The sequence below is a fragment of the Poecilia latipinna genome, unplaced genomic scaffold (genome assembly GCF_001443285.1).
Source record: "Poecilia latipinna isolate Pla-1442-1.1 unplaced genomic scaffold, P_latipinna-1.0 Scaffold1896, whole genome shotgun sequence".
Classification (NCBI taxonomy): domain Eukaryota; kingdom Metazoa; phylum Chordata; class Actinopteri; order Cyprinodontiformes; family Poeciliidae; genus Poecilia; species Poecilia latipinna.
In genome coordinates this window covers 53,940-65,189 of record NW_015114512.1, presented here as the reverse complement: position 1 = coordinate 65,189, position 11,250 = coordinate 53,940, and the positions used below count along the sequence as shown (strand labels likewise).

The 11,250-nt window shown below is 38.2% G+C and overlaps 1 protein-coding gene across 1 annotated transcript in view; it reads right to left on the bottom strand.

Moving 5' to 3' along the window:
- The window catches only part of dntt (deoxynucleotidyltransferase, terminal), a 72,303-nt gene that overhangs the window by 48,755 nt on the left and 12,298 nt on the right, over nucleotides 1-11,250 (bottom strand). The window contains exon 3 of the mRNA XM_015015258.1: nucleotides 6,093-6,194. Coding sequence (XP_014870744.1) covers nucleotides 6,093-6,194 — 102 coding nt within the window. The remainder of the gene's footprint in view (nucleotides 1-6,092; nucleotides 6,195-11,250) is intronic.

Below are 11,250 nucleotides of genomic sequence, written 5' to 3'. Positions count from 1 at the left end.
GGGGGGGGGTGTGGGGGGTTGAGTTGAGTGATTTATAATTAAGGGCTTTTTTCATTTTAGGACCAGAAGTGGCTTTTACAATAAATCAGCTACTAGGCTAAGAGACGTTGCCACAACCAGAGCAGAACACGGAAAAAAGTCGAGTTGATTCAACACATGATTGGGAGAGGGACTAAAAGTCTCAATTAGAGACAAATAAGTGCAGAAATAGGAGGGGAAAGTAAAGTTTGAAAAGTGTAAAGGTAAAAGGAAATCAGTCAGAGAGGAAATTGACTTGGCTGCCCAGGGAGACATCCGATTGTAACTTCCTTTCGGGTCAGTTTCACAAAAGTCGGCGTTTAGTTTATGAAAAGAGCGAACCTTGTGACACAGAACACAAATTCAGTCCACACAGTCTCGCATTTCGCCACGAGATTGCATTTAGTGATAACATCCACATTCACAGTTCTCCCACTGACTTGCTGCTTATTTGTGGAGATGCCATTCATAACCGTGACTCACAACTGCTGGGAAATAGTGTTGAATAATGTCAAGGAAAAATATCGGCAAATTAAAAACAGAGCAACAAGACAGGAAAAGAAATCATTTCAAAATCATGAAAAACCCTAGGTTCTTAATAACTTAATCATTTATTCATTATCTAAAATTTAATATGTCCATTTAACTCAGTACAATTTGAGGGGCTACGCTACGTTTCATATATTTTATATGTTAAAGCATTTTCTTGCTTTTAATAAATGGTCTGTATAGTGGACCTACACCACATTTGCAGATTTTTCTTCGGAACGTAACTCAAAATTCGTCATGGAAAATGTGCAGATTGATGGATTTTTCTTCAATATTTGAAAGAAAATGCAACTTGTAAAGCTGAAATGTATAGAGGAACATATTTAGCATGTCAGAGGAAAATAAGCTAAATATAAATTTGAGCCACTTTTCATATTTTGATTTGCAACAGATTTTGAAAACTATGTCATTTTCCTTCCTTGCCACGATTGTGCACAGTTTTTTTATTTATCTCTCATAAAGTCCTAATTAAATCCAACTTAGGTGTGTGAAATGTGAAATATTGTAAGCCACATGTGTCAAACTCAAGGCCCGGGGGCCAAGTCTGGCTTATCGTAGCTGTTTTTTGTGGCCCTTTAGACTCCAAATTACATGAATAAGTCCCTCCAGTTTTTCAGAAATCTGAAAAATTCACTCAAAATCAAACATTTTTCAGATTTTTACTGCAATTTTTTCTCAAAATTGGCCAAAAACAATGGACTTAAGTGACTGCTGCCTCTTTGATTTTGATTGCAAAAAACTGCAGAAACAATCAGAAGATCCTGGATGGACTGATCAGTGTCAAAAGATGTTCAACATTAAAAAAACACCTACTGAATGCTATTGAACAGATATTTGTTAATATTTTTTAGCAGTTTAATGTGTTTTATTAGCACATCCTGGTACAACTGGCCCTTTAAGGACATTCAGATTTTTGATATGGCCCAAAATGAAAAGGTGTTTGACCCCATTGGTGTAAGGGATGCAGTTAAGCAACTAGGTGTAGTGAGTATTTCAACAAATATGCAGAAAACTAAATGCAAGTATAGCAGGGAAGGCACATTTAGTAGAGATATTGTGTAACCAAGCAGGCAGTGAAGCAGATTCAGGATCATCAATATGGATCAATTGGTTTCTCCTCATTAGCATTATCACACTATCCTATCACAGTTCTCCTGGGTGGTTGGCTAGCAATAATTTCTAAGCAGGGATTTGGTTTACAGTCAAAGAGCAATGCAACACATTCTTTTTCCTACTCCTGTCTGACTTGGCTAGTCAAAGTAATTGCTTTTTTCTGCCCTGGTGAAGTGTTTTACCTGTAGTTTTCTCAGGTCCACAGCTAGAACAACCTTTCTAATCAGAAACTCTCCTTCCGTGTGGCTTTATGCGGAGATAATGAGTTAATCATGGGGATAGGAAAACAGAGGGGGATTGCTAATTATGGAGTTAATGCCGTGGAAAGAAACCGTGGATCAGAACTTGAACAGCAGCTTCCCTCAGGTGAGAGCGTGTTGATGGTGTGCACATCTGCACCTGCCCGTCCATGTGGACAAACACGTGTGAGAGTCTGTAAGAGTTTTAATACACACATGCAAAAACACGTGGGCAAGCAGCGTGGCACGTGTGCCAAGAATATGAACATTTAGCCTCTCTGGGAAGTAAAGACTCATTATGAAGCAGATGCCTCACAGGCCCTCATAAGCAGCGCTTAATAGGTCTTACAAAAACTCATCAAGGGGTCTCCGTGCTCCCACACAAGCGCAAACTTGGAGTTGGCAGTTGGTTCACCTTATTACACACAGAAGATTCCCATCTTCATAGTCAGAGGCAAAAATAAATCGCCGAGATTGCTTGAAAGACGCAACAAAATGCAAAATAAGAACAACAAAGCAGAAAGCTGGATTCCTACATGGAGGAGGAGGAGTTCACTGCAAGGACAAGCGCAGCTCCGAAAATTAGAATGTTGAGATGAAGTTTGCCATTTGTTTCAAAAACTCATATATTATGTAGATTCTTGAGATAAATCTGCATAATATATAAAAATATTTCAGGCCTTTATTTCTTGGAATTTTAATAATGATGGCTTACAGATAAACTCACGAGTAATCCAGCAGACATTCATTAAGGGTAAGCACAACAAGTCTGGCTTTTCAAAGTGGGAATATCAATGGAAAGTTGAGTGGAAGAAAAAAGTGTTATAGCACAAGAATAACCAAGGTCTTCATGAATACAGTACAGCATTTTGGTGCAGTTAATAGCTGTTTTTATAGTGCTTTATAAATGATTTAAGCATTTGGGCAGACCATACAAGCCTTTGATGGAGACGATATTTCCTGAAGTCTGTTCTACCACATGGCAAAAAGAGTTCAGGAAGAGTTTGAGGAGCACAACAACCAGTTTCAGGGTTTCTGACTTAACGTGAGAAACCCCCAGATCTTACTGCTGTGAGTGTCTGTAGGACTAACCCAGAAATCTGCAACACTTTTACTCTCGTCCAGCAAAATAAGACACATCTAGAGCTGCAAATGTTGCATATTTTTAAAAACTTACAATTTTAGATAAATATCTACAATAGGAAATGCGATGCAGTTTTATTTTTAAACATGATTTCCCTTCTGTTTTAAAGTTTTATAATCAAGATATTTATATTATTATTACTTTTTTATTTTGCAAAAGAGGATGGATCTATTTTTTTGTGGAAAAACTATATAGTTTCTAACCTAATGACCAGAAAAAAAGATTAAATATTTATTACTGGTGTTTTTCGTGTCATTCTGTTGTGTTAATTCAAAGCAATTATTCCATGAAAACGCTGAAAAACCACTAACACCTGCATTTTTAATTATATCTCTATTTTTTTAATTGTTGATTCTTTATCATTTTTGGCCAAAGTTATTAAAATAGTCCTTCCCTCAGAGAGTCAGGAATGCTTTAACACCAAACGAAGAACCAGTATACAACCAAACTAGTCATAATGTTAAGCCAGACAGGTGTCGAGTTTTTTAATTATTTGTTTGAAAATACATTTTAATTTAGTATTTAATCTAAGTGGAAAGGAACGCGATTAAATGATCAGCATACAAGTCAATTATTCCTCACTAGGGAATTACATTGACCACATGCTGACACCAGCTTGTTTCCTTTTTCCTCTACTAATGTTTCATTCACCACCTGCAGCTGCTGTTAATTATCATCATAAATGCAACATCCTTTCCCGCTTACCAACTCTTAAAGCTAAGGTATGCAACTTTGATTTTAAAAAATATGCTTTTTTTAAGATATCTATTAAAACTGTCATTATGTTGTGAATGTTTAATATGAGACAGATAATCTGGGAAAAGATCGACCTCCTCCACCTCTTCCCTGAGCTGCTATTGCCGTCTTAAGACTTACACCCAAAACAACCAATCAGAGTCAGGAGGAGGGGCTTAGCGCTGTCAATCAAAGTCATGAATGCGCTGCTAAATGTGCTAATGGTGGAGAAACAACTTACTGTTGCAGGAAAACTGTTTATCTATCATGCTAACTAGCCTTAGCACTCATGACCGGCTGAGAGCCAGAGGTGTCAACAGTACTCACATTTTCCACTTAAGTAGAAGTACAGATACTTGAAAAATATTCTAGTGAAGGTACAAGTACAGGTTTTACTCACGTAAAAGTGAAAAAGTACACGTTTTGGGGTACAAAAAGTAAAATGTAATTTTCACCTTCAAGAATAAAAAATTACTTTCAATAAGTCTAAAATAAAAAGTTCTAGTTATGCAAAATGTATTATTTTTTTTCTCTTTTGCACTGTCTTGGTATAGAAATGTTACAAAATACTTATCATTTCAACCTCACAAGACAGAGAATTCGTCCCTAATAGCTCTTTGAGCCAACAAATGGAAGGATTTTTAAAATAAGGCAACAGATGGGGAATGTTTTGCTTCTCTGAATGTTTTCCTCTGTTGTTTGCAACATTATTCAGGTTAAAGTCTCCATTGATTCTGTTTTCTCCTGCCACCGTGTGTTTTCCTTCTGCTTTGCTGTGGTTTCATCCAGCTGAATGGTGAATGACAGACACTATAACACAGCTTTTGTGTGAGCGGTGGATTTTTTCTATCATTATCTTTTTCAGTGCTATGTGAAAATATAAGGAGTAGAAAGTACAGATATTTATTTTAAAATGTAGGGAGTAAAAATAAAAAGTTCTCAGAAAGATAAATGTTAAAGCACTGCAAACACTAAAAGAAATCTTATAAAATATTCTTGGTCTAGTTTCTACTGCAAATATCTTAGTAAACTTGAAATACAACAAAACAATAAGTAATTTTTCAGTAACATAGGCTTTTTGAGAGTAAATAATTCATTAAAATTGATGAAAAAGTACTAGTTCTATTGGAATATAAATTAATTTATAACATGGAAAAAATGTAAGTGAAATATTCTGCCGGTGGAACTAGAATTGGGTTGCTAGGCAACAGCTCATGGCTTGGCCGGTGTTGCTAGGTAACGACTGTGACATAAGTAAAATAATCTACCAGTGGAACTAGTACTTCTTCATCAATATTCCTGACTACCAGGAAAATCACCATTGTTTTTAAATCCCACCTTCTTTGTAAGGTAATAAAAGGTTTTATGCACTTACTTTGTCTCTTCCCATAAAATGTGTTATTACTGTTGAATGCCATTTTTATGAATTAGAAAAAGGTACGTACAAAAGTCCCACCCCTTCACATGTGGTATCATTGAAAAGCCCCAAATGTCCTCTCCAGATACCAAAAGGAATGAATTCAGTAGAATGCAGGGGGTGGGAGATATTCGAGTTTAGAAATGTCCTCTACAGAGGACAAAAAAGAACTACTGGTAGTCAGGAGGATATTCAGGAATTATTTACTTAAAAGTTAGTTTTGTCTAATGTCAAGTATATTAAGGAACTAGACAAAAAATACTTGGTAAGATTTTGTATTTCTGAAAAGTTGATTTTTCAAATATATGAAGAGTAGTGAAGTACTTTTACTGTTTTACTCTGCAGCAGAGAGCTATAAGGGGGGGATGAGCAGCACCACACAGAGTTTGATTGACACCACTAAGACCCTCCTCCTGGCTCTGATTGGTTGTTTCCAGTTAGCACTGGGAGAAGGCAAAGGGGTTTGATTTTTTTCACAGATTATCCATCTCATACCACAAGAAAGTCACATCCTGCAGCTTTAACTTAATAAACCTGAGTCACCCCCTCTTCTACTGCTGATTTTCTCCTTCCTGTGATCCTAAACCCACAGATGGCAGAGAGACGGACCCATCGCTCCCATTGACAAGACAGGAGATTGATACGGCGGCAGGGCTGCAGGGCGTGTCCATGTCTGCCCCCCTGTGGCAGGGATCACCGGCATGTCAGCTGCTCTGCCGCCGGCACGTCGCGGCTGCAGATGCTGCTCATTCGGAGGTTAATGTTTTTTTGTGTCAGTCTGCTGGTGAGTGAGGCAAGCCAGCTATCCAATTAGAGCAGAACAGATTAGAGGAGCGTTTTACATCGCAAAGCAGGGCAGCCACTAAGTGTTTCTTACTGTGAAAATCCTGTTGTTGTTTTCTATGGTTGTCCGTCTCTGGCAGGCGTATTGTGAAACCTTGTTCACGGGAGCGGCCTTAGGAGCCTCTGGCAGGATGTCCTGTTTACAAAGAAAATGTAAAAACATAAATAACCAGAGAGTCACAAACTCATTCACGCTCAAACCCATGGTCATATTTTCCTCTGAGTCCAAACCACCGATGGTCTGAATGTGTAAAAGTGTGTAAGGTCACTTCCTGATGAGCCCACAGCCAAGAGTTCAAATTCAATTACATCTAAATGCAGCCATTTGCCTTGGAGAAGTTATTTTTATGACTATGTGTCTCCGGGGCAACAGGCTAATGACACTCATCTCACAGTCTGGTGGCATCCAAATCCATTACACTACCTAACCCGTGGCATTACAAATCTGCTTGTCATCATCCAATTTTCTTCCTGTAAATTGCCTTTTCATTCCACGAATAAAACGCTCCACGTTTGTGAAATAAGCTGCAAACGGATTACCAAAGAAATTTTTAATATTCGTGGAGACAATTACACATCATAAAATGTAACATGGCGTGCTGTGACAATCATCCGTAGATGTGGGTGGAGAGAATATTCATGGCTTCTTTTTATTGTAATTATATGTGGTAGACAAACGCAAAGCAGGGCAAAATGTGAAAGGACAAACGTCAAAGAAAGTTCAGCATTCACAATACACGACCTCTTTCACCCTGAAATAAAATCAATCAAACTGCTTTCAAAAGTCATCCAATTAGCAATATAATGTGTGGATGGAGTTATAAAATAATATCACAACCTTCAGAGCACATTTCCAAACCTACCAGGCTGGGGAAGTAAGGAGCCAGGAGGCCCGAGGTCACTCTGGAGGAGCTGCAGAAATTCGTATTCGATTGTTTGTTGATTATTTCTCTTTTTATTTGCTTAGACTTTTTAAAATGCTGTTGTTTTCTGTGGTTCTCCAGAAAACAACAACATTTTAGTTTGTTCATTTATTAATCTGTCTTGTCCACTTTGTGCTTCTGCTTTATGGGAGAAACAAAGTCTTAATAGACACCATTTTTTTATACTGTGCAGCTATGCATGACTTTTTTACTTTAAATTCACTAGCAAAAAGCTCCCCTCATGTCAATGACGGCTGTGCATTTTACTCTAGAAACTTTTTCTTCAGTTTAACAATTTAAAACATAACAATCCTAATGCAGCAACCAAATTCACCATTTCATCTCAGTGCTGCATCTCTGCCATTTAAAAGAACCGTAAAGAAGCCCTTTAGCCGTTAGCTGTGCTAACCAGCTAGCACTTTGTCACATGATCAGATCAGAGTATTTTGATTGGCTGCAATCTGTTCAACTCGCTCTAATGCTGATTGTTTGGACTTTATCACCAAAAGGCCACATTTGCAGTCAAATTTCTGAAGGGGAAATTTTTGCTTGTTAATTTAAAGTAAAATCATATGCATAGCTGCACAGGATAAATAAAAATTAGTGTTATAAATTCAATGTCTACAAACATTTGTTTCTACTGAGACAAAATGTATTTTCCATACATCGCAAATATCACCAAACACGACAGCGTTGACAGGACAATCAGGGTTTTATGCAGGAGGTTTGAGACCAAAATAAATGTTTTGACCTGCATACTAAATTCACTTTCCTACCTGTGAAGCACGGTGGAGGCAATATGATTCTGTGGGGATGCTTTTATTCACACTGAACTAACTACAGTGTGATTCTGGAAGATAAAGAGGCTGAAAAACATTAAAAGTAAATCCTTTTGTTCTGTTGGAAAGACAACCCTCATCCAGGAATTAATTCAGAGAGGAAAGTGTTGTGTTTAATAGATGATAAAATGATTTATCACATCACACACAGGGCTGGATTCAAACATGATAAGCGTTTATTCTCCCCTAGGACTCTTCCTCTTTTCCCTCCTGAAAAATAACATCTCTGAATTCATTTCACGCCAATTTTTTTCCCTGGCAGCCAAAACTAAAACTACCCTCATTATTTCCCGTCTGTTTCCTTAAAACCCAACAGGAGGGGATTCTCCTTTGCTATTCCACCTTAACTGCAGTTGGTTTAATGTAATATGGCATTGTGGCTCCGTGGAGAAAAGCCTCGGTGCCTCAGCATGCTGAGGTTGGTTCCCCATCTGGGCTCAGTTATTATGCAGCCATATTGTACAACAGGGAGGAAGCCAGAGCGCAGAGGTAGCACATCCCCCACTGGGCTTCCCTCCAGCGTCCTCTTCACCTCTACCCTGTTACTTAGATGTAACTAATCTAATGTGTACAGTCTGCACACCGGGGCTTCGGTGCTCCACACTCACCATATGCTGAGATGAAAGGGCAACATAAGCTTTGCTACATCTCACACAGTCTCGTGTTCGCATTGGAACCGTCGAGACGATCCAGGCTTGTAGCTCCTGCCGCGCTGCAGCCCGTCCGTCACACGGCCAAATGAGCGGGTTAACGAAGGCCAGCAATCAGGGCAAAGGTCCATGAGATTCCACTTCCTGTTTTGGCCCTGCACCTATTCCTCAGCACACACATCCTCACACACTCAATTCCTCTCTGGGTTGTTTTTCCATTTTCATTCTTTTCAAATGAGGAATTTGTGGATCTTGACACAGTTTCCACTTAATCAGCCAAACCAGAAAATAAAATATCCCAATTCAGCAGATTTAATACCAGAAATGTCCTTGACTTTAAAGGGACAGTAATTTGTATTTTCCAGGCACATATTCCCATTTTATAGCTCAACCAAGTAACTATGTTACCTTCAGCAGTTGTATATATAAAATATGACTTAAAAGAAATTTGACTTTGTAATTTAATGCCTTGAAATTGGGCTTTAGTCTTTTTAAAACTCCTGCTCTTTCTGAAACTCCAACTTCAGGAAGTCATCACAACACGGCTCCTCTATTAATGCTAATAACATTTTTAGCAGCGTTTCACTGATAAGCAGCTCTTATAATGAGCTCAGCTCCAACAGTTGTTTACTAATTGGTGCTGGCTAGTCTGAAGGATCTGAGTGGGGGAGCCGGAGTGTGGAAACTGAAGCTCAGAGGAGGAGCTGCGTCTTGAAGGCGGAGCTAGATCCAACCAGGTGTTTTGCACAGGTGAATGGTTGCCATGGAGATTATAATATTTCTTTAACAGGCATGAAAGAATTAAAGCAGCACTCTGTTTTTCGTTTGTTTTTCTTTTTTGGATGAGGGAAAAACATTATAACACCATGTGAAACTCAAAAAGTCAATTTTGCATAAGACTGCCTCTTTAAATGCAATATCTCCACAACAAATTGATGTCAGGACGGTTTACATGACAAACCAGTTTAATTCAACTCCAATTTACATAGATTCCAATTCAGGCTAGATTCAGATTAAATAAATCCAGTTATTCTGAATAAATTCTAGTCATACAGCTCGATAGAGATTAACTGTGGTACTCGATTAAATGAGTAAATTGAAGCGTCTAATCAATGAATTGGAATTAATTGCATTTTAATCAAACCACATACCAACAAAATAACCAACCTTTTTTGTAGCTAAATTGATGAACAAATACACATATAAGGTCAACAATAAAGACATGTCTTGTTTTTAATCTGTTATTTAGGTCATTCAAATAACCTAAATAACAGATTATTTGAATAACCTTAGTTTAAGAATGGCTTAAACTAACTAAAGGTAGGTGATTCAGATTAAAAAGGTGGATCAACAAAGTAGATAAAGTCTGTGAATGCTTATGTTAATGTGATTTCTTGGTTTTCCATATTTATCTGAGTAAATTATACCTTTTAAGTATTTATGTGCAGAAGACACTGATTTATCACAATTCGGAATAATGCCGTAACATATCAAAATGTGGAGAAATGAAACACTGTGAATACTTTCTGCTGGTGGACGAATGGGAACAACTCTCCTGACACCCCCAACTCACCGCCAAAGAATATAAAGAATCTGCGCTGTATTATTTTCTCATTACTGTCCAAGCAGGCTACACAGAGAAAACATCATGGCTGTCAAACTGGCAACGCTTGAGTGTTATGTATGAGGGCCTGATCGGCTCCCAGGCTCTGCTGCTGCCATTCAGGAGAGAAAACACTGAGCAGCCATGAAAATATGGATATATATACATCCATGTGTGTCTGTTAGTGGGCTGCTATGAGCCCTGACATACAGCTGATGGGTTCATTTGACACTCCCACACAATCTGGAGGATGTTTGTTTTTTATTTTTTACTATCAGAGAAGAGTACTGAGCAGAGACATCTGGAGCTAGGCATCAAACTTCAGCATCTTTTGAATGATTCATATATTAATCTGCTTGCTAAATGTCAAAACTGTCTTAAAAGTGAGTCAGCATACATAATTATCAAACAACATGATGTTAACTGGAAACCAGAAGTCTTCTGATTAAGAGATCTATGTGGTGTAAAGTAGTAACAGATCATCAGCACTGTGAAAAGATTATGAAAGATTCTGTTTGGCCTTGTAAGAAAGTTCCTTCAAAGACAGGAGGAATACGTTCAGCAAAGCTGATAATCTTCCACAATATTGAACGTTACAAGTTCAATCTGAGGTTAGATAGCTGAAAAAATATATTCGCTACATGCCGGACTTGCAAAAGAGTTCAAGGATACACTTTTTACCACACAAACACGACCAAGGTGAAGATGTTTGGAAAAACTGGTGACGTGACCTTTCCTGTTTTATTTGCAGTTTCTTCTCAAGCTGTTGGACTAATTTTCTCTTTTCTCCACGCCGTTATTTTTCTATTTTTGAGCAGTTATGAGGCATGCTGCTGAAACTTTAAACTGCTAATGCCCAAAAGTTACTCAACAGCTTGTTACTAAGTAACCAAAGAGTGAGTGAGTTGCTAGGTAACCAGAGTGAGTGAGTTGCTAGGTAACCAGAGTGAGTGAGTTGCTAAGTATCCAAAGACTGAGTGAGTTGCTAAGTAACCAAAGAGTGAGTGAGTTGCTAAGTAACCAAAGAGCGAGTGAGTTGCTAAGTAACCAATGAGTGAGTGAGTTGCTAGGTAACCAGAGTGAGTGAGTTGCTAAGTAACCAAAAAGTGAGTGAGTTGCTAAGTAACCAAAGAGCGAGGGAGTTGCTAAGTGATCAATGAGCGAGTGAGTTGCTAAG